The 25,389-nt window shown below is 39.5% G+C and overlaps 1 protein-coding gene across 1 annotated transcript in view; it reads right to left on the bottom strand.

Annotated features, from left to right (window-relative positions):
- Window positions 1–61: 61 nt before the first annotated feature.
- The window catches only part of flt4 (fms related receptor tyrosine kinase 4), a 48,427-nt gene continuing 23,099 nt past the window's right edge, over window positions 62–25,389 (bottom strand). Inside the window, exons 4-30 of the mRNA XM_062425526.1 lie at window positions 24,225–24,352; window positions 23,957–24,122; window positions 22,796–22,935; window positions 22,513–22,684; window positions 20,195–20,312; window positions 19,854–20,038; window positions 18,367–18,532; window positions 14,964–15,099; window positions 14,279–14,387; window positions 12,633–12,992; window positions 11,724–11,870; window positions 10,776–10,907; window positions 10,100–10,206; window positions 8,858–8,993; window positions 8,286–8,390; window positions 7,887–8,000; window positions 7,367–7,455; window positions 6,949–7,108; window positions 6,671–6,765; window positions 4,643–4,765; window positions 4,348–4,459; window positions 4,032–4,131; window positions 3,750–3,855; window positions 3,535–3,659; window positions 2,249–2,369; window positions 1,957–2,042; window positions 62–678 (exon numbers count right to left, since the gene is read on the bottom strand). Coding sequence (XP_062281510.1) covers window positions 459–678; window positions 1,957–2,042; window positions 2,249–2,369; window positions 3,535–3,659; window positions 3,750–3,855; window positions 4,032–4,131; window positions 4,348–4,459; window positions 4,643–4,765; window positions 6,671–6,765; window positions 6,949–7,108; window positions 7,367–7,455; window positions 7,887–8,000; window positions 8,286–8,390; window positions 8,858–8,993; window positions 10,100–10,206; window positions 10,776–10,907; window positions 11,724–11,870; window positions 12,633–12,992; window positions 14,279–14,387; window positions 14,964–15,099; window positions 18,367–18,532; window positions 19,854–20,038; window positions 20,195–20,312; window positions 22,513–22,684; window positions 22,796–22,935; window positions 23,957–24,122; window positions 24,225–24,352 — 3,758 coding nt within the window. The 3' untranslated portion in view covers window positions 62–458. The remainder of the gene's footprint in view (window positions 679–1,956; window positions 2,043–2,248; window positions 2,370–3,534; window positions 3,660–3,749; window positions 3,856–4,031; window positions 4,132–4,347; window positions 4,460–4,642; window positions 4,766–6,670; window positions 6,766–6,948; window positions 7,109–7,366; window positions 7,456–7,886; window positions 8,001–8,285; window positions 8,391–8,857; window positions 8,994–10,099; window positions 10,207–10,775; window positions 10,908–11,723; window positions 11,871–12,632; window positions 12,993–14,278; window positions 14,388–14,963; window positions 15,100–18,366; window positions 18,533–19,853; window positions 20,039–20,194; window positions 20,313–22,512; window positions 22,685–22,795; window positions 22,936–23,956; window positions 24,123–24,224; window positions 24,353–25,389) is intronic.

Genomic DNA, 25,389 nt, shown 5'->3' with positions numbered 1-25,389 from the left:
CCTGTAATGACACTGGAGTAATTCAGCTCTAAATTGATAGACAGAAAGAGAGAGAAACAGGAAGAAGATAAATTTCTTTATTTCTTCCCATATGAGTCATAATTTGTACAAATGAAGGAAGAATACTCTGAATATAAAAGATAAAAATATAAATGTATGCATAGAAAATACCTAGTTTATTTTTGTCATAATGCTGCCACCCAGTGGCTGGTTAGAGAAACTTCAGGCACATATAGTTCAGTCCATTTATTGAGGCAGCAGTCCAATTAGAGCAAGAGTTTGAGATGAGAAGAGGTCAGCTCAGGTGTTAGGGATTTATAGGCTTTCAGACTTTGGTCTACAAACCAGACCAGGTACATGACAACACTGGAGTGTGACTAAAGTCTGTACACCTCACTCAACCTAAGCCGCCCACTTTTAAACCCTTTGCTTTCTCTTGGGCTACATCTTTGGTAAGATTACACATTAGAAGAGGCCAGACAGGGGGCGTCTGGTGAAGAGAAGAAATCGCAGAAGCCCTCCTCGGACAGGTGTCCGTACTCATTGTTGTAGAAGGTCTGTCCTGACAGCTGGCTGAAAAAGTTGGGACGGTGTCTGGAGCTGCCAGCGCCACTGCTCCGACCCAGAGAACCATGAGAGGCTGTCAGAGGCTCTGTGCTGCTGCTGCTGCCTACACGACTAGAGAGAGCAAAAATATTAACATTTCAGTTACATATTGCATTAATGTATCAGGACTTCAGGTGAAAAATTGTAAATACCAACAAATGTCCATCTTTGAGCTCAATATTCATCACATCGCTAAAAGTATTAAACTAGTATTAATAAAGGCACAATATTGTATGCCTTTATTACAGTGACAATGGAGAGATGACAGGAATTGAAGGGAGAGAGAAATATGACATTCAGTAAATGTCTGCAGCTGGATTTGAACTGTGTTCATTGCAGTTATATGACAGGTTTTAACTAGTAGACTACCTCAGCAGGCAGAAAAGATTAGAGTAGATCACTCGACAGACATGGCATATTGAACAGAAAAAGAAAGTGTACATCCTTGTTTAATTAGACTGAAATCTTTCACCAACATTCATCAAAAGTGTCAAGTGATTCACCATAAATCAGCCTTGAAACTTAAAGAATAAGTCAACCACAAAAAACAAAACAAAACCAAGAGTAAGTTTCACCTTTGACAAGTATTTGTACAATTGTTCCAGATGCTGCTCTATTGTAATCTGTTCTGTCCAAACACTTTTTTTTGCATGTCACAGGATTGCTAATGACTTGCATAAAGACAAATTTTATTTGCACTCTCTTTCCATGCGTCACATTGTATAGTGTGTCAGTGTGGCAGTAGATTTCCTCTCTATCTTTAACGTACTCTTATCAGTAGCTCATTTTTATGCTTCAATTTGGTTTTGTTACCATTTTGCCCTATTTACTATACTTACATCCTGTTAATATTATTGGTGGTTTCTTGTTGTTCATTTCTATTACGAATATGAAGTATTTCACACATGTAAAAGTTCTTCCTACCCACATAGTTATTCCTACATTTTGCTCTAATTAGGAGTGAGTCTCTGGATAAATTATATTTTTAGCATTTGAAAAGGAACTTCTTGTTTACAGCAAATTTAAAGCATTTTTAAGTGTAATTCTCAGAACTTGGGTAAATAGGAGTTTTGATGACTCAGGCTGTTGCTTAATCCTGCTTACCCATGCATAAATGGAAACTGCTGGGGCTTACTTTGCAAAGTCAAGTTTCACTACGCATAAGTCAGTGAGTGATCTCACTGTAATGTACGTGTCTCCATTTCAGAGACAATGACTGTTATCTCATATTGACTCTGAATTACCACAAACGTAGCATTTACTGATATTGTGTGTTGTCATATTGAAAAATTCTGACTACATAACTGGCTGAAAAGTTTCCAACAGTATCTTAGCTTTGGTATGACTAACCTTTTTGAGATGGCCCCCCTGTGCTTGTGCTCGATTCGCTCAAATTCTTCCGAGGCCAGAACCATTCCGCTGTCCGTCTGGTTATCCTGGGAACAAAGTTGAGTGTGACATCATGTGAATTCAATGACTTCACTTGACCCCACAGTGATCTGTCTCCAGTGGCTGGAAACTATTTTTGATAATTATCTGAGGAGAAATTTCCCAGATAATGCCATTTAAAAAAAATTAAAAAAATGTCACCAGCCGGTTCATTTTGACCAGTTGATGATGACAAAAAAGGTAAAATGCTCACTTGAGAAGCCTTGTGTGGGTGCATCTCCAGGGGCAGCTCTTCAAATGTCTTCACTCTGGGTTGGCATATTGTTGAGGGTCCCACAAACACACAGCCAGCAAACGGCACGCAGTTATAATATCTGGTCAAGAAGTATGTAAAAGATAATCAGATACAATCCTAACTGAACTGAAAAATGTGCAAAGTACGTCGTGCTCAGTGAGAAAAACTATTTTTTTTGTTGTTGTTATGAATGGAAATGACTACAGGTTATTCCAAAGTCTGTGATTAGTGATTAGATCAAGTGATGACACAACATTTTATTGACAACATTTTTTCCCCTTTTCAAGTTGTCTCATTCCATTCATGATCAGTGATTGTCTGGAGGCTGTGAAACTATTCTATATATAAGATTAATCAGAGTGATAAATGAAAATACAGACAGGATGATACATCTGAGGAGTAACAATACTTTTTTCCCATCTCATAAAACATCTCATGAACCACAAAATGAGACTGACTGTCCCTGAGGGTTTGTGGCCACTCTTCGAGAAAAGTAAATTGATTTAATTTTAAACAAGGAACAAGTAAAAAAAAAACCATCTTCTTGGGGAAGTTTATGTCTCAGTACCACATCATCTCTTCTCGGCAATATGTGATTAATAGATTGATAGACTGGAAAGTTTTACAGGCTGAAATCTCAGGCCTTGTGTGAACTCCAACTCCAAACTTGTTTTTATTTAATAAAAGGTGCAAACAGGTGGGATTTCTTCAATAGACGTATGCCTTTTTAGGTGTACTGTATATGTGCAGGTTGAAGTCACCCTTCAAGGATAAGACTGATAATATTCTATATTTTGTATGTAAAATAATCCCTATGAAAAGACCAAAACCAAAAACACATTTATCTGTCTGTCAATACAGTACTTTCAAACTGTCCTTGCTTGTCTGTGGCTCTCAGCCCCAAGCCCTTTTCTTCTCACTGAAGACAGACATCTTGAGAAACTGAGTCAAGACTTTCAATTTATAAACAGGTCAATAATCTCCCAAAACAGCTGGCAGCTGTAGCTTTTAGCTAAAATAACTAAATGATGCATTTGGTGGGGACTTTTTTCAGCAGTGGAGGGGAAAAAGAGGGGAAAAGGATAGATCAGGCTTTGGCTACACAAAAAATAAAAAATACTTGTGAGTAAGATCAATTTATTGTTGATGTTGGTCTTTTATTGGAATTTTCTGAGAATAAGAAACATGTTTTTGAGGTGTCCAGCTCTATATTAAAGGAAGACAGAGGAGGCATGAATAAGTACCTGGTGGGCAGAGTGTTGCAGGCTAGTCTCAGTTCCTCTTCAGATGGAGGGCGTGATGAGGCCTGCGAGAAACCATCATCTTCTGAGCTCTGTGAGTGGTTCAGAGGGATGTAGTCTTTCGAATCCTGAGGGGAATATGTTGAAGATTCAAAGACCTGAAAACTCTTTATAAAACAAAACTCACAGAATGAACATCTTTCCAGCAGTGAACTTACAGGTAAGCTATTGTCCTGCAGCAGGTCTCCCAGGATCTGCACCAGCGCAGGGAAGGTCGGCCTCTCTTTGGGCTCACCATGCCAGCAGGCCAGCATGATTCCATATCTACCAGCAGAGGGCAGCATAGTCACAAAAAAGATGACACTTATCTCTTCAACTTCCCAGACTCAATAATATAAGTGCATGTTTGATCCTATATCCTCTCAAAATGATGACATTCATGAGCAGATTCATATTTGTTACATATGAAGGAGAAGGAATTAATGAAAGGCAACACTGACATTTCAGGGGAAGCAGTCTCTGGTGATCTCATCCTGACACCATCCTTCAATCGTTTGCAAAAGTCTTCATCAATCTGCACTCCTGGGTACGGAGACGCACCTGCACGTTGGCAAAGGGGGGATGAGACGTTAATTAGCACGTCAGAGAAAGAGAAAACATATTATTGTGTGTTTGGATAATAGAGATTATTACTGCTGTTCCTATTACTTTTTGCAGCAACAGAGATTTACAGACACTCCTTATGCATTTTGTTTCCTTTGATTTCTGTCTTCATGAAAAGATGAAATTAGTGTACTTTGATGTTTGTTTTTTTACCCAGTGAAAATATTTCCCAGAGGAGAACTCCAAAAGACCACACGTCACTCTGGCTGGTGTACACTTTGTCAAAGATACTCTCCGGAGCCATCCATTTTAAAGGCAGGCGAGCCTGAGAGAACATTAAAAACACCAGACAAATATTACAGGAAAGTCACATAAACAGGAATGGCAGCTGCCTTTAAACTGAGTCATTATGCTGCTGGCTCTGAAAAAAGGACTTATGATGTGTCCCCACAGAACAAAGTAAAAGAGATGAATAGTAAACTCTATAGTGAGAATGAAAGTGCCGTACATTGCCTTTCCTGACGTAGTCAGGGTCTTTGTATATGTCTCTGGCCAGGCCAAAGTCACAGATCTTCACAATGTTGTTCTCTGACAGGAGAATGTTCCGGGCCGCCAGATCTCTGTGGATACACTGCGGATACACACAGGACCACACATACATCATAACTCTGTGGACAGGTGTGTGTCTATGCTTGTGTTTGTGTTTGCGTAAACTGTCACCGCAGTGTTTTCTCTCATGAGTGAATTACAGATATGCATTTGGAGTAAGTAAATCACAGGTTGGCTGTATTTAATCGTTTGTTTTGTTTAAACTGTGAGTGTCTTTTATGTGTGCGTGTGTGTGTGTGTGTCAGTTTGTAACTGGGACTGGACTATGTCTCAGCCATGCAGGAGATCCAACATCACTCACAAAGCTGTTAAATAAACGTGCCTACAAGGTCACAACAGGTTTAGAGAAGTCATTTAAAGCCAGGCAGTGTGCTGACAGATCAGTTATGGGTGCTTTTTTCAATTTCAGAATTTCTACACATACTAATGGTTTCATATGTACAATAGATTGTAGGCTGGACATTTACAGACTCTGTTCAAACAAGTCTCTGATGAAATGATCCTACAGTCCCAAATCTACTTTTGTCGAATGTTAGAATGTCATTAATTACATTTACTACAAGTATTATGCAAAGCATTTAAGCTTTACTTGAGTCTTTCCATTTATTGCTAATTTATACTTCTACACCGCATTTCATATAGAAATATTTTACTTTTTACTCTTTACTCCTCAAATTGGTTTCAATCAGGTATTTTCCAAGAACCACAATGTGAGAATGCCTCTACTGATATTCCAATAATATATAAGATACCCGTACATTTGAAAGGGGCTGTACTACATAATGAGTATTTTCTATACACTTTAAATTTTCTATTATTTCACTTACAGATCTCCTCCAGACATGTTTTGAGATTTATATAAATGGCTATACTTTGAGTAATAGTTTTTGTCTAATATGGTTTTCCACAAGAAGTTCAATTATCTTGTTAAAATCCTGAAAATGGCATCTCTTCCTCCTCCTGATAAAAGAGACCCGAAGCTATAAATTTGTGAATATATTTCATTTCATTTTAAAAGTTTGACTATGTAAGAAGTCTCCTGGTTCACTGTAGAGTCCATTCTCAGCATTTGTACACTGTAGGCTTCAAGTTTTCACATCGCACTTCTGTAAGTTGAATGTTGGACCACGACTGGTTACAAACTAGTTGTGATGTCATAAATCGTGCTTGTGGGTTCGCGCCTTAACATCCAATCTTCAATGGGCACAGATAAACTTTCCACTTTCAGTGAATGAATGTCAAAACAGAACTTCTAGTGTCAAACTGAACAAAATCATTTGGCACAGTGAATTTCTAACATCCAACTGAAGGAATAAGAATAAAAAAAACAATTTTTGAGTGCAGGAGGATGTCACAAATATTTTGAAATGTATTTTGAAAACAGTATTTGTATATTGCAATATTCTGCCACCACTGCTCAAATCAGTCCCAAGCTCTGTCCTAATTTCATACTACATGACAACTGTATGCAATATTAGTTATAAGTAGTTATTAGTATACAAGGAAATAATGCATTTAGTGTGGAAGAGAACATGAAGCTGTGATTTGGTACGCCACTGCCAATTAAACTTCACAAAGACGTTATTTTCTATTTCAGAAGATCATCAAACATCCACTATTTGTTTTAATGTTTTGCAGCTGTGAGTACTGTAGGTCTTTTTGTGCATTGCATTGCAGGAAAAAAGCATCTATCAACAGCCCATTTCAAAAATCATGAGGATTTAGTAAGAATGCAAGTGTGAAATCAAAACATACTCAAAACCTGCTCAGTATTAGTTCTGTATGTAGTGTAGAACTGGGACACGGCTAATCATATGCAGTCACATTGTTAATTAACAAGCACAAAGGACTAAAAAGCTGAAAGACCCTCTGGTGACAATTCACCATCACTCATTCACTAACTGCTGTTGTAGCACGGACAATTAACCTTTCTGGAAGCCAGGAACTCCATCCCACGAGCCACCTGGAAACTGTAGCAAATTAGATCTTCTATTGTCAAAGGAGTTTTCCACAAGTCCTCCACTGGAGAGAGAGAGAGAGAGAGAGAGAGAGAGAGAGAGAGAGAGAGAGAGAGAGAGAGAGAGAGAGAGAGAGAGAGAGAGAGAGAGAGAGAGAGAGAGAGAGAGAGAGAGAAAAAAGATAAACTTCACAACTTTGTAATAAAAACAAGTTAAACAATTTACTCTTGAGTCACAACAAACTCACTTTTCTCTACAGCAGGTTTCTGACTGGATGTGTTAGAAGATGGAGTCTGAGGACTGATGAGAGGGGAGGAGGAGGGAGAAGGCGGGTGGCGAGCTGTTTGGTCTATTTGACCCGCCTCGATCATGCGTCTCACCTGGCTCTGAGTTTTCGGAGAGCGATCCTAAGTGGCGAAATAGGTAAAGGTGTTACCTCCAAAGTTAAAAAAAGTAACAATCCATGTGTCATAGATTTAAAAAGTTTGTGAGCAGTTGTTTGAGGTTTCTTAAGAAGTTGTTAAGTAAAAGAGACAAAGACAAATAACAGCTAAACTACAGCAAAGAAAACTCATCTTGAAGATTTACATGCAGTCAACTTATCACATCAATACAAATCAACAAAAAACAGTACAAAATACTTCAGTTTCTGAAGTGTTTGATACCCTGTATGGGAGGAAGAACTCTCGCTTGGCTCGCAGGAAATTGGACAGATTCCCATACTTGCAGTATTCCACTATCACCATCAGTGGACCTGTTGACACAGTTTATATATACAGTTTATTATGCATATACATGTCAGCTGCTTTTTGTCTAGGAAATGCTCTCTCTCCTCACACCATATTATAATAGCGTGGGTCTGCATTCTTTATGTATTTCCTGCCTGCGAGACTTTTGTTTAGGGTGAGCACAGTAAACGCTTTCAGCTGTGCACCCCTCAAAAAAGCACTCTATAGGTCAAAATTATATATGGACAAAGAAGAAAGACAGCTGTTTGACATTCTCAGTGCATTTTCTCTTGTGCAGAAGCTTCAGGGGGTAGACAAAATAATGGAAACACCTCATAAAAAAGGGAATTTCACTGTGTTGGTTCTATTCAGTTTTGATGAAATGTTATTGCCTCTAGCATCACTTTACAATACAATACATATAACATGAGATACTGTACATAATGCATGTACTCACCGTTTGGTTTGGTGCAGGCTCCTAACAGGTTCACTACATTCAGATGGTTACCAATGTGAATCAGGATCTTTAACTCCGACATCAAGGCCTTATGCTCGCTGGCTGTTGCTCCATCTGAAACACACACATCCACAGAAACGAAGATTTCAACCCATTTTCCTGTGTATTTTTGCATGCATATATAATATAGGCATATGTTACACATACTTTACCACATTTACATAATACGGTATGTAAATGTAAATTAAGAGACGTTAAGCTGTCTTATTGAGATGTACTTCAAATTTGTGCACCAGCAGCTTCTCAGAGATTAACGCCACTGAAGGCAGTTACAGAAAGTAGCTTGGAAAAGTAATTCTCACAGGTCACATACAGTATGCACATTAAGACGTATCTTACCCTTCAGCATCTTGACAGCCACAGTGTCCAGACTTGTGCTCTTGCTGATGCCGTAGATTGATGCCTCAATTACTTTTCCAAAGGCTCCATGGCCTAAAACCTTTCCTGTGTGAGGGGAGAGAACAGAAAAAAATAAAATATTCAGGTTTATTGATCTATGCAGGCGTAGTTTTAGTCTCAATGGAATACACAAACATTTGTGGTTGGGAGCAGTTACAAAATGTAAATACATGTGGCATACCATATAGAGGGGAGGAATTTGAATTTGAATTGCAGCATTTGGAAAATAACATGTTCCCATAAGTTGCAGTAGAAGAACAGATGCTTTTCCTCAGGGTGTTTTTAAAAAGCTGTGCTGGGAATGAGCACATATTTAACATTAGCACTTTACTTGGCAGCACTTTGCCTAGCTGGCTGCAATCCAAGCTCATGCCATTAAGGATTCTGGAAATGGAAAAGTAATTCAGTTTCATCCATCTATTTCACTTTCATCAGCGCCTGCATATTCTTCCTTCCCATTCACTTCTTTACCCTACCATCCATACATCCTTTCTCTCCCACCGGGTGCTCACCCAGTCGGAGTCTGTCTCTGGAGATCTCCCACTGCGAGGAGTCGTAGGGCAGGTATTCACACTGCTCATCTAGAGGCACCTCCCCTGGGTCCATAATGATTGACAGATAGCCTGTCTTTATGTCTGCCGGGTTAACCTGAAGCACACGGAGAGAGAGAGCTAATTTAAGGTGAGGAGGTGAAAGATCAAGTTGGGCTGAATAGCTGGAAATGATAAACGAGGTGGCAGTAAAACAGTGAGAGAAAGAAGGAAAGGTTACAAGAAAAAATGCATTCTTGATGGTTTATGCTAGCAAGGCATCCCTGTAGCATGTTTTAAAAAATCAATAACTTTGGCAAGAGTGATGTTTGCTGCAAGAAAGGCGTGGGAAGTGTTTTTGTAGAAATAAACAAATAAACAGCTCACACACAGCAGGCTTTTAATGTCCACTTATTATTTATTGCACCAATAGTAATTATTTGTTACTTTAAGCGCAGCACCTGCCCTCTGTTGCTTGGATATGCTTGCACACTCCTATCTTGGGATTTTTTTTTTTTACCATACTTGGGGACAACAACCTCTTTAACCCTATTGGATGAGCCGAAAAAGAGTTAGGATTAGGGTTAGGTGAAACTGTGGTCACACTACAAACAAGGCTAGAAACAGTTTCATTTTCTGAGCGGCTTGATTTTTGTTTTCATCCAATATTTACTTCTTGCTTTATTTTCAATAGCTGTTTGGGGGCTTGCTGTCCACATTTTGCACAGCACTGTAGTGATTTACCTACTTTTGCTAAAGCACGTTAACAGTAACCCTCTCACTACTGGACAAAAAGAATATAGATAAAAGAAGATAAGAGAAAAGCCATCAATTTGTTAATGACATCATCCCCTGTGAATTTCTGTAGATCAACTCTGTGAGGTTCAATTCAATTTTATTTATATAGCGCCAAATCACAGCAAAGGTCATCTCAAGGCACTTATCACATAGAGCAGCATAGAGCACATATTAGGAGCTCTCAGGGGCAGTAAATTGCAGACTCACTTTGAGATCAAACGGGTAGCGCTTGAACACCAACAGAGCTGCCTTGAGTCAAAGGTTAAATAGTCTCCATCACAGACTGCTGGCTTCACTCACAAACACACACACACACACACACACACACACCCACACACACACACACACACACACACACACACACACACACACACACACACACACACACACACACACACACACACAGTGATAACGGCGACCTCTGACCCTTTTCACATTGCAGAAGATGAGGATGAGCAAGGCCCAAAAGAAAACAGCGATCACTCCAGTCCCGATGAGTATTACAATCTCCACGTTGGCCTTGTCACTTGATCCTTGACAGACACAAAAGGGGAGAAAAAGAATAAGAAAGAAAGCAACTTTTAAATGACAACATTTCAGAAAACTATCCATCTATTATCTCACAGATGTTCTAATTGAATTTCTTTCTTTGGTGACATTACTTCTCACTGACTGTAGGAGGTGCTATATTACAAACAATTGTTCCCAGCTTTCTCGTTAGCTACTTACATTAAATCTTTAAGTTACAATGATGAGCTAAGCATCAATTTACTCATTTCAGCAATTCATCAGTAAACCACTTCCAGCAAACCCATTACATAATTCATTCTCCAGATAAAAAGTCAATGACTTTGATTTTATTGTGGAAAGCTCAACATAAGAACACAAGCTACACTGACAAGTGTAAAGAGGTGAATGATGAGAATTCAGACCAGTATATTTTGTGTGAAGATGTGAGCTTGAGGGCAACTGTGATTTCAAGCCTGAGTGCTCTTCAAAAAGTACAGTGATGAGTGTGTGAGTGGATTTGGGTGTCTAGGTGATATGTTATATGAATATGTGTGTGTGTGTGTGTGTGTGTGTGTGTGTGTCTCACGCTCACCAATGACGCGGACAGCAGCTGAAGAGTGAACACAGCCACGTTGGTTGCAGGCGAGGCAGGTATAAAGACCGGCATCCTCCTCTCTTACTCGCTGGATACTCAATGTGCGGTTTGCATCCTGCAGCTGGATCCCTGTGAGGATGCATGTAATGATTAGTGACACACACATACACGCACATACAACCCCATACTTCATTGTGAAACATAACACATCTGTAACGTCTCACCTCTCACATCATCACATTTCTTACATTTTTGGCAAACTTCTGGACTTCAGGCTATACAACTGCTTTATTATCATCCCAGGTGTTGAGCTATGTGTCCCTGCGGCCCCTCTGAGTGAACCCAGAACATCAGCTGTCACTCAAACCCATACTGACCACCCCTTCCCCTCCTCAGCCCTTTCATCTCCTTCAGATGTTAAGAGGAAATGCACGCTGAGAAAGCTAATGAACCGTGTCCATCTACCCTGCGGGATTTTGTGCGTGTATGTGGTTGTGTGTGTCTGTATGTTTGTGTGTGGGGGGGCACATCTGTACATGTATTCTTCACACTGCTGCTGTTTGGCACATTTGCTCTAGTGTATGAGTGTGTGTGGGTGGGCTGGTGGGCAGTCGGGTATCTGTGTGTGCGTGCCCATTTTGGCCTTTAATATCTCGAGTTGCATTTTATTATGACAGCAACATCTGCCAAACGTTTTCTTAAACATCTGCTCTTGTAAGTTATGTCTACGCAGAATGTTGCAATTCACCTCAGCAGAATAACCTCATGGGATGATATGAGTTCTGCTAAATTCAGATCCAGCGAGGCAAACTTTATGAGAATATCTCAGACACTGGTGGTGCATGAGTGTATATGTCATGTATGTGCGGCTGCTGGGTTAGAGTTTGGGCGGCAGCATGGTTGTGTAAATATGTGTATCACCTGTGCAGGTGTATTGACACACACCTGACATTTGGTGGAGAGGCTGGTTGTCTTTGAACCAGGAGAGGTGGGGCAGGGGTCTGCCTTCCACGTCACACTCCATCCGCAAGGATTCGGTCACATTCACCGTCTGGTTGGTAAGGCTGCGCTTGTACCGAGGCGCCTCCAGGGCTATAGAGAGACAGAGGGGACAAAAGAAAGAGAGAGAGAGAGCACTTCTTTACTCTCATGTGAACAATGTAATATCAGCCCTGCAGATGGACTGTAAACGTACATGATATTTACTCAAGGGGTCTTGTGGCATTGAAGAAAGGGCAAAAGTCAGAAAATCTCATTAAAATGTACATCTATACACCAGGTTGACTTACAGTATACAACATGAATGAAGCATGAATTTGTTTGCATATTTCAGCCCTGCAGCATCTCATCTGTGTTTTCTGTCACTACATGTTGATACTATGCAAACACCCGGTACTCTGTCCGTTATGTGTGGATGCGAGTAAGAGGCTGCGTGGGCTTTTAGCTTTGAGTGTGTGTATTTTTAAGCCATCTTAGCACCGGCTCCGTTGCGACCCGTGTGTTTCTGCTGCCGACAGCTGACCTTTTCTCTATAACAGCCCCTTTTCACGGCCGACATTTTAACTTGTCATAGCAGGAATAGCACAGGTGGAATTACTGGTGTTAATGATGGCTGCATTCCATTTAGCTGGTCCAGTTCCAGGGTTCTGGTATTATTTTCGCTCACAATGACATGACTTACTGGCACAATTAAAGGAATGCTATCATCGTTAAAGTTAGTATTTACACTTGTGCTTTTCCTGCTTTGAAAGGTCAACATGTCTGATGTGAAAAGGGTTTATTAGCTGTGGTTGGAGTGTGCAATTTTCTATGTTGGACTCTGTGCCTAGAGATTTCATCTCTTTTATCTCTCACCTTTGACAGTGATATATTCGAACAGACACTGTTTCTCCCGACTCCGCCTGCTCTGAGCCTCGCAAACGTAATGACCCTGATCCTGCAGCTGTACGGCAGGGATGGTGAAATCCAGGACCCAGCTGTTGGACGGTTCCTGGAAGGAGAGATGGCCGTCAAGTGTTTTCGCGTAGAGGTGCACGCTCCTGCAGTCCTTGTCCTGGCGCTTGCCCTGCTCATCCTGCAGGGCCTGTGGGTCGAGGCGGTACCACTGCAGCTGCTCGTAGGTGTAATTGTCAGCGCTGCAGCACAAGGACACTTTCTCCTGCTCCAGGGGTTTCACAGAGGGCTGAACATCCACGCTGAAACCCTCAGGGATGGCTGGGAAGGTATACAAAGGTGAAGCAGTTTGGTAACCTAGCAAGACACAGCTTGTACTATGTAATGTAACATTAACGGATAGGTTCACAGTTTTACATGCCTGTCCTAAAGAAATAGTCAGGTGCCCAAATGAACATTGACACATTTTTCTTGCATACTGGTCATTAGAAAATCCCTTCATAATCAAAATCCACAGACTTTGTTCAGTGTAAACAAGTTTAATTGAAACTAATATGAAGATTAAGTTGTCTATATTAGTCAATGTCTTTCAAAGTTAATCTTTTTATTGTTAAATTTCCTGTTTTTGTTATGATCCTTCCACTGCAACCAAACAGGAAAACACTGTCAAGAAACAGAGATGGAATATATTACTAAAAAGGCTGTAACTGTGGAAGGTATCCACTTTATTTGATTGACTTAGACTGCTGGAGCTTCATATTATCTTTTAGGTAAACTTTAAAATATTTTTTTTCTCAAAACAAGGATTGTGAATTTTGTCACCTATCACTTACATTAAAAACGCATTATGAAGGGATCTTCTAATGGTTAGTATGAACAGGAAGAATGATTACAGGAAGAAAAGAAAAAACTGTTTCAATATTCATTTGGGCCTCTGATTATTGTTTCAAAGACAGATGTGAAAAACTGTGAACCCATCCTTTAATTAAATTATTCCATAAGGGGTTATGGGGGTTTTTTAAAACAAAAAAAGCATTTTCTCATAATGACAATAAATAATCGAATCTAATCTAATCTAATCTAATTTAAATCAAGTAGTATCTATCCATGCAGATAGATCACTTCCTTGATGTGTTAATAAAATGTGAGTGTTTATGCTATTCACAGCATTTGAAAAAGGAATTTAAAAAAATCAGCAGCAAAAAAAGTAATTTTCCTCCAGTGGGGCTATTGTGCTGTTTAACATATTTCAATAGCTAAACAAATTTTATTTAGGTTTGGGACATGTCATTTTTTTTATTAACAGTGACTTTAAACATTGCTTATGGGTCCCATGACCATTTGGGGCCCCTGTGCTTGTGCCATGGAGGCCTATTCAATAATCCATCCATGTTCTTTAGTAGAAAGTAATGTGGCTGTGTTCATTTTTTAAATGTCATTTTCCAATACTGTGAGCACAAACAGAATTGTATTCACCGCCATTGTAATGGGGTGGAAGCAGAAATCTCAGAAAACACAATTATTTTCATAGCTTTCAGTATTTTTGGATGAGCTTAATTCTGCGCTCTTCATCAAAGGCAGAGTGAATTTCAACTCGAAGTACTTACTGGTTACATAGAAGTAAATCAGCCGTTCATCTTTGCCCACTTTGTTCTCAGCAGAACACTTGTACATGACTGAAACACTGGCGTTGCGAACCTGAAGCCTGCTCACTATCTGTGGAGGTGAGAAAAAGGTGGATGAGACTTTAAATTCATCCGGAGGAGACACACATATTTGAAAAGGAAGTGCAGCATGCTGTCACGTAATTCTCGAGCTGTGAGCTGACACAAAGGGATTTAGCGCTGACAGGCCCAACGAGAAGCAAACTCATTCAGGTGTGACTGAAAAAACACTGGGACGTTTGCATGCGTGTATCTATGTAATAATTTCCTCTTACGGCTGTGGTTTATAAATGTGCAGATGTGTGTATGTGCGATTGTTGCCCTGTCCCCTGTGTCTGAATGTGTTTATAACCAGTCCTCACAGGAAGTCTGCAGAGGAAGACTGTTCTAAATATTTCTACTGTGGAAATGGTTCTTGATTGACAAATTTTGTTATGGAGATCAGAATTTGGGGCACTTACATAAAGACATCACAGTTCACGGATAAGTCCACTTACGTAAATGTTCTTTTCTGGGCTACGTTTTAATAATATTCATATAATAGTCATTCTTTAACAGAAATGTCAATATTATCATTATTATATAATATTGAAAATTAAATGAAAATGAATGAACAGCATTGATGAACCTTTTGTCGTCCATCCACCACTTCGACAGACGTTTCAATAGCCTCAATTTCATTCATGGCGTTTTCCGAGCTAATATCCTGCCAGTTCTGACAGTCCGCGATCCTGTCACTCCGGCCCTTCCTGTCTCGTCGGACCCTGGAGAGAAACACAGACACATTCATGACATATCCCCCTCATTGATATGCACAGCAGAGAGCGGGCAGTTGGGGAGAATTCAGAAGGACATCAAACCAGACATCCTGAGGTTTTACGAGAATTTTCTTTCCACACGCTGGAATGCATTTTAGATCTTAACATTGCATCCCAAAGCCAAGGCAATTATGCAAAGTGTCCTGGTCACTAATGGAAAAACTGCAGTATGCATTTCTATTATGAAGATCCATAGTGTGAACATCATAGCAGAACTAATGAAACATGAAATAGAATTTTGTTTGGTATTTTCTCCTAAAGGGACCACTCAGTTGTTCTTCATTAGCAGAGGGCAATCAGGGTCAGTTTTTAGTTTTTTTAAACTTTCGTCATACTTTATAAACAATACACACTAACCTACATACTTTCTACATACATCAAAGTTAATACACGTATAGATTACATAAATCAACATGTTAAGAAGTGAACTGTGTGGATCATGTAGATTAAACACCACATTGCATAATATAAGACTTAAACCATTCCCTTAAACATAACCATTGAGTCATAGCTAAGGTCATGTCCTTTGTAATATTACTGGGAATTTTGGGAGTAAAGCACATATACGTTTTACTGCCTCAGCTGTACTTTTTGTTATTGCTACTTAGCAAGTGTTAACATGCTAACACACTAAGCTAAGATGATATCTACAGAATAAGCATTGTCCTCGTTAGCTTTAAGCATGCTGATGTTAGCATTTTGCTCAAGGCATTGCTGTGCCTCAGCAGTATTGTTAGATTCATCTTTGTTTTATTTATGTAAAAAAAGATTTCGTTTTTTCCACCAGGATTAAATGTCAAGAAATACATGTACACAAGAAACAACATTTAGACCATAATGTAGATCACATTTAACAATTGAATGAATACATTAAGTGTGACATTTTGTGAATCAAAGTAAACAACATTGGGCCTCATTCACAAACCCTGCATGCATAATTCTGTGCTAAAACTATGCAGACGATTGTTTTAAAGCACAAATCTGAGATTCACCTGAATTTGTTCTTACACTTGGAAGTGCCTTAGATCCTGCATACGCACAAATCGTAAATGTTCCATGGTCTTAAAAATGATAATGAAAGATGAATGATAATGGTAACATTTATTTAAAGTAAACAGTATAGTACAACCAAGATATTTAAAAAATATATATATATATTTATTCGGTATATTAAAACCCAGTTATAAAAAAAATGATTGGGTGAAATCGAAATGAAGTGTGTTATTGCTAATAATACACGATTAATATACTAATTATAAAAAATAATAGCTAAGATGCTGTAATCCATTAATCATCATTATTAATGTAATAAAATTATCAATATATTAAAATATCCCTGTTCCCATTTGACAATAGCTTATACAGTATATCAGACTTTCCACATTGTAGCACATTGTTCCACATTGATTAATTTCCCCCATCAGATTTGGTCGTGATACAACTGGTTAACCAGCAGCCTGGTCAGTATTACTCACAGGCTGAAAGGTCAGTAGTGTCACAGGCAAGTTGTGGACAGAGAGCAACACAGAGTTTTTTTGATCAGTTCCACATATCTACACATTTACCAACTTTTTATGTTGTTACAGACGAACTGTGTGGTGGTGGTGCAACAGGTAAGAAGGCTGTATACAGGATTGACAATCAGGCTCCAAACGGTTGTGCCAATGACATGTTTACCAGCCTTTTCTGGCTTCTATTTCTAAAACTATTGTTTGTGTTTCACTAGCAATAAAGTTTTTCTACATTCTTACGATCATTACGAAAATTCACAATTATAACATAAATGTATTAATGACTCCTCTCCTTTCTTGTTAGGTGGGTGGGGTTCTGCTGGGGTTACATAGGCTCATGACCTCAGTATTTATAATGTTCTAAAGGAACAGTTCAACATTTTTTTTGAACAAAGAAACTGCATGTAAGCTTTGGACAATGGCCAGTGATTTTTGTCCATGCGACATGAATATTACATACACTGACTGAGAGTGCCTTATCATTTTAAAATATTGTAAACTCATATTTGATATTTTCAATTAATTTTTTTTTGCAAATACACACTTCAGGTGGCTGCTGTGACTCATGATAAATTTATAGAAAAGTCCTGCACTACATGTTTGACCATCAGATTAAAAGAGGAAATTCAATTCTTATTCACCAGGAGAGGTCAACACAGCTTCGCCTCAGTCAGTGCCCATGAAATGTCACATAAGATGTACACAAGACAGAACCAGAACTGGACATCTGGAGCTAAAGCTGTGCCTAATCTGTCACTGTGATTGTGCCTGTACTATACTGCTTATATGGACAGATTATAGACATGCCCACATGGAAAGGTCAAAATAACAGCAATAACTTCCAAAATTAAGCCTTGAAGGAAGATGGTGAATAAAAAAAGGGATATCCAGTGGAAGCAGCCACAACACAAGGGCTTAAAGGAATAGTAAATGACTGGAATCTACTGTATATGATTGTCCAGAGAATCCATCACATGATGTCAGGGGACTCGGTGTAGATGGAGAAGGAGAGAGAGAAAGCCCAGGGCAATGCCTGCCAATGAGAGTGTGCGTGTGTGTGTGTGTGTGTGTGTGTGTGTGTGTGTGTGTGTGTGTGTGTGTGTGTGTGTGTGTGTGTGTGTGTGTGTGTGTGTGTGTGTGTGGTGTGGGTGTGATATACAGCACACTGAAGTGCTTTTTGGGCTCAAACATACCTCCATAGTGGTATGCATTTCGGACGCATGAATGAGTGTGTGAGTGTGTGTGTTTTATGTTTGTCTATGTACGTGAGAAAGACAGGCAGCTGTGAGAGAGCTGGACCATGGCGGATCAGCTGCAGAGTAATAGCAGTAGAATATTGCTGTGTGGGGGAGGATGTATGTTAGACATCAAACAGACTCAATTTCCTTCTGTCTTCTCTTTCCTCTGTTTACTTCTCCTCCACCTCATCTTTATCTCTGCTGTTTTTATCCACCTCCACCTCTTTTTCTTCACCACCTCTTTCTAAATCCTCTCCTCCCTCTCTTCCTCACTCAGAGCCAGTGGATACTTTCATGCTGACCTATTCTTGTTACTTGGCCCTCACTTTACGCTTCATGCACTGCATCCCACTCCTCTCTTTTCTGTCCCGTTCGATCAAACCTTATCTGCTCCCACACATATAGAGTTGGTAAAAATATCAGTCCCAAGTGAGTGTATATGGGAGAGGAGTTTTTTTGCTTACAGTCTGCTGCGGGTGTTGTTGAGGACACACGGACCCCAGGCCCTCCATTGCCAGCTGATGTTGGGAGCAGGGAGACCGTAGGCGGTGCATGTGAGAGTCTGGCTGCTGCCACTCGGGTAAGGACTGGAAGGTTCTGCCACCTCTTTCTCATGAATCTGTGGAGGAACTGGGAAAGAGGAGAGCCAATCAATCTATCCATTCAGCCAGCCATAATACTTAATGTCACTATAGCACCGCCACACAATACAAAGGGCAGACAATGTAATTTAGCACCGGAGACTTTTATATGTTGATGAGGCAGCTCAGCAGACGGGAGTATGTGCAAAAGGTCATGTTTATTAACAAACTAATAATGGAACAGAAGCAAAAATGAGCCCTGCAAAAAATAACTAAAACTGAAGCAAAAAATAAACAAATAAAATCTGCAGTCTCAAAGCAAGCTTCCACCTACTCTCTTCCCTACTCTAGCTCAATCTCAGTTGACCACTGACTGGCCTTTCACCCTCTCAGCCACACTGAACAGGAACATACCATCTACTCAGGGTGAGCTGGACTGAAACAAAACTTTCAAAACATTTAAGATGTTGACAATTATTATTTTTTATGGTCACATGCATAGCCACTAATGCACCACATTATACGGAACGTCATTTACTACAGAGCAGTTTTACCTTTCCTACCTCAAGTGGACAGCACCTAGTCACTCACATCTCAGTGCAGCTAACCATGTACACTGGTTATCATTATCAGTGGTTAAGCAGACAATCTGCTCACTATCATCTCTCAAAAAGAATCACAACAGGACTGAAGCCTTTCAACAAAATATTACACTGACACACCACACCACTGTGTAACATGACACAAAAACACTAACTATGTTTGGAACCATAGCCCAGTGAAAATAGGGAGGAGCAACCTTTTCACAGTCATAGACATATCTATGTATATGTTCATTGGGCAGAACAAAGAAACACCCTAGAGTAGTTGCCAGACTGTCAAGGCTAACAATAGGGGTAACACAAATAGAGAGAAAAATCAACCTCACAATATTATTCACAACTATGAGACATTTAGATTAGATTTACATTTTAAATAGTGCAAAGAAACTATAATGTGAGAAGAGTACAACGAGAACATTAGAAACAGAGAGGAAAGACTGATGGGGGGAGAACTGTGCCAAATTCACTCAGAGAACAAATTAGGCTACAAACACAATTCTGTGTAATATCGGTCTCAAATTCCTCTTCAACAGATACAAACAACCAAGAAGTCTGCAAAAGACAATGTTTTTACATCGCGTTCTTATGAATATTGTGCTGAAAAAGCTACAACAGTTTGGAAGTTTTCTTTGAGTTTCTGTTGTACTTGCACTCTGTAATTATGCAGTGTAGCAATAAGCAATAAGCTACTGTTGCAACTCCACTATTTACACATAAAATATCTGGTGTGATCTCCCCCAAGGGTACACAGATTAGCAGACTAGTTACCATTGACAACAAGTGTGATGTTAAGCCTCCTCTCCAGCATGGCAGCACTGTTCTTCAGCATCACTGTGTAGAGCCCAGAATCCTCCTGGCAAACATCCTTAATCTCCAAAGCGTGGTTGAGGTGCACCTTCATTCTCTTCATCTTGAACTCTGGGCGTTCGTTTATCAGCTTTCCATCTTTATACCTAGACACACAGACACAAAGCACAGCTAATACAGTGCAGAACAGCCTCCTGCTGGGATGCGTTGCCCCTAAATTAATCTCATCTGTATGAAGCCAGAGTACACTTTTCGAAATTGCCTATTAGATTTAATGATTACACCAGAGATTCTCATCTTACCATTGCGTTTCAGGTGTGGGGAAGGCAGACACATTTGCATGTAATTTGAACGACTTCTGCCCAGCAGTTACTTCCACCACTGGTCCATTTCTGTAGTCCAGGTTGATAAATGGCTTTTCTGGAATAAGAAACAATCACTTGCAAAAGTTGACCCTAGAGTTATATTAAATTACAGATGTTTTAGCTTGATCAGCACAATGTATAAATTATACTCAGGCATCGTCAATAGTAGACTTAATAATTACATAGAGACTCAAGAAGCAAGACTAGACCTTTTAGAGTATAAATTACAGTATTATGTATTGGCATGATGGTAAATTTTATAATGCCATCAAAGCCCCAGTTTTTGCATCTAATTTAAATGTAATATCAAAATGTGTAACAATGTCTCTAACGTACACCAGTTCTTATACATATGTCAGTTTAGTTTTTAATGAAAATATGTGCTTTGCAGAGACAATTAAAGTACTAGCAGAATTAGCAAGAAGAGCACTATAGTCTGTAATGATTCAATGGTGGGTTCAATTTCATTTTACACTGCAGGAGTGTGGGGTTTTAAGGATGCCCCTGAGTGTAATGCCATCCTGAATCGAGCCATGAGGTGCTTTTTTACGGTGTATAAATGGACTGCTAAGTGAGCTGTTGAAGGTGGCATGGGATGGGAGTCATGTCTTGTAAAGCAGTGAGTTGAAACGGAGAGGTTGTGGAACCGCTTTATTCAGTTGCCAAGATAACTGGGATCAAGCACACTTGGTCAGTAGAAGTTGCTGTAATATTTTCTCTTTCTGATTTAAATTTAATTTTCAGGAATAACTTGCAGTGATATAAATACAGTCAAACAAAAACCACCAAACAAAAACCTATAAGGAATGATGGAAGGAGGGTATTTGTAATAAACCAAAGCTTAGAAACTCTATTCAAATCAAAGATGATTACCATACAGAACCATGCGTATATGAAATTAAATTTTTCAGAGAAAGCCAAGGGCCCTGTGGGCTCAGATCTTGGTGTTTTCCAGGATGAATTTCATTTTGTATTTCATTGCCTTTCGTACAGTGCCTTTAAGAATTATTTCTTTAAAAACATCCAATTGAAAAATCCTGATGCTTGGTTCCATCAAAATAGGACATTTCTTCCATGTAAAATGAATGCTTTTTAGTCTGTGGCACTGTACACCAGAAAAAGGTTAAAAAAAAGTTCATTTGTAGTGAATGGCAGCTCTAAGTCAGCTCAGACATTCACAACAGTTCAAATGGATTCAAAAGGCGACCCAGAGTCAAAGCCAGAAAATATGTCAAAAAGGGACAAAACATCAACAGAAATGTCAACAAACACTTCTCCTCTGCATTCCATCTATCAAGTATTTTCTTATTCTTTGACAATACATTTCTAAATATACAACAAATGGTCTGACAAGTTTAACCCTAGGTCGGCGTTGGAATCAGAGCTAATTTTCAAGCCTATAGCACTAATTATTTGATACATTTTTGGCATTTTTGGTATTCCTTTAAAACAACAGTATATCATTTCTTAATACTCATTCTTCCTCTCATAAAAGAAAAGTTCAATTCAATGCACTCCTGCTCAAATCAATACACATACAGGTTTTTCCTGTATAGCCTTTTTTTTGTCTTGATATCACCAGAAGCTTATGGTGGCTAATGTAAACTACGGTAGCAAAGGTTAGATATGTTAATATTGCTCTATAATAGAGACATACTGACTGTGATGTTGTGCTATTGTTACACTATGTTTTAGCATTTACCAATAATTTGTCACATCCAGTGTCATGGCTGTGTTGACAACACCTTCATTTCTCAGCCTGCAACTACTAAGGATTGATACAGAGTTAAGGAGATCTGCTTCCTGTTACTGTGCCCCATATTCATATAATATGCTTCAAAAAACCTTTTCAGTTGACTCAAGTAAATTCCAAGGTTTAATTGCTTTTAATTTTTAAATTGTTCTTATAATGGTATTTATTGATTTTTTTTCTCATTGTTGATTCATACACTAGCATTGTTCATTTTGCCTTATTTTCAATTAATATAGTCATATATCCTTCTTTTATTACTCTTTGATTTTAGTTGTCTGCATATATTATATGTCTGTACCATTGAGAGTTAAATTAGTTTTCCAATGTTTTAAATTGAATGCATGAATGATTGTGAATATGTTAGCATGATGACATTAGACTTAGTCTCAAAGCATTGTTGTGTAAATAGTGTCACAGAGCTGTTAGTGTTGCTGTAGACTCATGGTGATATTTTATTGAAGAAGAAGTCTAAGTAGAAAATGTGGACAGTTCTAGTGCTTACCATGAACTATGACCTGAGTTTTTTGGGTTTGTGTTGTGTCCATGCTGGTGACGTTGCAGCTGTATGGGCCAGTGTCTGTAACAGTGACACTGTGGATGGTCAGGATGCTAACTGCCTCTGTGGCGTGAGACAGAGCTTCACGATAGGGCTTAGTGTCCACCGAACTGTTCGTCTGGTGAGAAGAAACAGACTAAACTCTGAGTATCATCAAACATAAAATTCTTTTTTTCTTTTTTATTTACTGATGCTGTAAAACATGTGACCAACTGTTGATGCTGCGTACATGTTTGCCAGGGTAAGACCACTTTATGTCCACCCCAGCATTGAACTCCACCAATGCTGTACAGTTCAGGGTGAGGACCTCCCCCACTATCAGTTCTACTGGCTCCTCAGGATACAGCTTGACATCGTAAACCTGACTTCCTGTTCGGGAAAAAGAAAAAGGGAAGGGATAAACAGGGGGACAGAGGGAGGGAGACAGTGAGAGAGGCCACCGTGACATCGTCAGCAGTTTTTCCTTCCTTGCAGGACCAGAGGAAATGACTTTCCTTTGGACCAGAGGAGCCATCCTACCATAAAGAAGCTGTCTGTCATAGACTGACACTATTACCATTCATGTGCCAAGCTATATCCCAGTGAAGCAAATTAAAGTGGAATAGAGAAGCCTCAATTCGAAATGAAAAAGAAATGGCAAGAAGCTTTGGTCACTGGCCAATACCTCTGATGTTCAAACCTTTTTCTGTGGTCACTGAAAATGACATGGGGTGTAAAAAAAACAACACATATATTGGTGATGCGGCAGACTGTGATTGCCTGATTGTTTAAGCGCTCCATTAACGTTTCGAATGAAGACTCGCTCTCAGTTTCTCTGACTGATGCGGCTGTTACTTTTGGCCAGCAGCAATGGGTATGAGTTTCTTTTCATCCTCTGAAGTGAGAGGTGAATGATCTCACCCAACATAGCAAAGAGCCCCCGGGTCCCTCAGAGTTCACACTGAATGAGAGGGAACCTCGACATCAATTCTCGCTCATTCGTTTCCTCAAAATGTAATTATGCCTTCTCTTCCTTTTCTTTTAATTCTACTCACATAATTGCACACGTCCCCGCATAAAAAGGGGAGTTGTCCAGGAAATCACATAATTAAATAAAATTGACCAAATTGTCAACATTAAGGCTTAATTGCCTCACTAACTGCCATGCAGAATTATGGAGACAATTCAGTCAGTCAAGGACTACGTTTGACTTCCCAGCTAATTTCTCTTTCAGTGAGAGAAAAGCCTGAAATCTAATTTAAATATTTGTACTGGGTCAGTTGTGTTTTTGTAACTGCTGGCAAAAGGTTTGTGTGATTCTCTGCAGTTCTGCTAAGCTTCATGCTGAAATACCAGAGGAGAGTGAACTTTTTAAACCTTCAGAGCAAACAAAGGTATAATGTCTTTTTACCTGTAGTGTGGATCAGGTAGTTGGAAGATTGGTGCTCTTTGCCTCCCAGTGTGGCAACACACAAAAGTCCGATTAGCATTTGCACGCTGTCTATGATTTGTCTTGGAATGGACCAACCTCGCTTGTTGTCCCATGTCATCCCGTTCTTCTCCAGAGGCGTGGGGTACTAAGATGACACATTAATAAACAATTGCCAGAGCTCAGATCATCAATTAAAGCAGCTTCAATTAAAGGAGGAAAGTATGACAAATCTGTGGTGGGCACAAACCGCGTGGAGAGTGACGTTGAGATCAGGCACTGTAACCAGACATGGCACTATGATGTGCGTGGAGAAGCGTGTAATAAAAATGGTCACCAGGTCATTTTTACCTCTCCTGAGGAAGGGCTGCTCGGGGTCTGGATGCAGATAATAAAACAAAAACAGTTAGCTGTTAAAGGGTAACCTTGACACCAGAAGCTAGATAATGACAGCTATTGCTGAGGTGACTTCCTGAACGGACAGCCAGATATCTCAAAGCCTGATAAAGACCCCCAAAGACACGCTGTATACGTAGTTCATCATGATTATCATGTAATGTTACAGTAAATAGCATTTAAGACTGCTATTACATGTCAGCTACGAGACAGACAGCCGAGGGCTTTAATCCTCCTCTAAATAGTATTACAAGTTCACCCCAAGCTGTCTGTTGGTGAAAAATATCACTCCTCTGTCCTCCTTTTATTGTCTGTGGCTCACAGCTTTGGGAGACATCACAGCAATTGTGTCTCCAATTTACATTGCAGCTGTTATCAATGCAAAACCTCATATTCCCACAGCATGAGCGCACACTATTATAAAAATGCTTATCTCTCAGGCTTGCCATTCAATACCAGTGACTTTTGTATTTTGTATGCTTGCTTCTTTTCTTATTCCTTTTTTTTTTTTTTTTTTAACAATAAGCCTTCTGCCATTTTTTATTTTATTTCTGCAACACTCAAAGCTATCACCTCAAGCTACTGCAAGGCCTGAACAATAAGTCCTATCAAGACGCTTATATTCTCTGCCCCATGGTGGTCTAAATACACACAGGTGACAGAAATAACACACAACTCGTTGCAGTCTAAGTCTTCACAATAAATCACTGCAGGCGATCAGTTTTGGAAAAGGAGATGTCCTGCCAGGAAAAGGCAGAGTTTGCATGTCAGGGATATCAGCCTGTGTGTGTGTGTGTGTGTATGTGTGTGTGTGTGTGTGTGTGTGTGTGTGTGTGTGTGTGTGTGTGTGTGTGTGTGTGTGTGTGTGTGTGTGTGTGTGTGTGTGTGTGAATGTATTTAAAAATGTGTGTGACAGAGGAAGTGTTTGTATATTTTACATTTGCCTGTGTGTACGTATGCAATACTATACACATACAGTGCATTCATGCCTTCAGGTCATACTATACATTCATGTGTGT

The sequence above is a fragment of the Scomber scombrus genome, chromosome 9 (genome assembly GCF_963691925.1).
Source record: "Scomber scombrus chromosome 9, fScoSco1.1, whole genome shotgun sequence".
Taxonomy (NCBI): Eukaryota; Metazoa; Chordata; class Actinopteri; order Scombriformes; family Scombridae; genus Scomber; species Scomber scombrus.
Note: the sequence above shows the minus strand (reverse complement) of the source record. Positions and strands in the feature narration are given on the sequence as shown.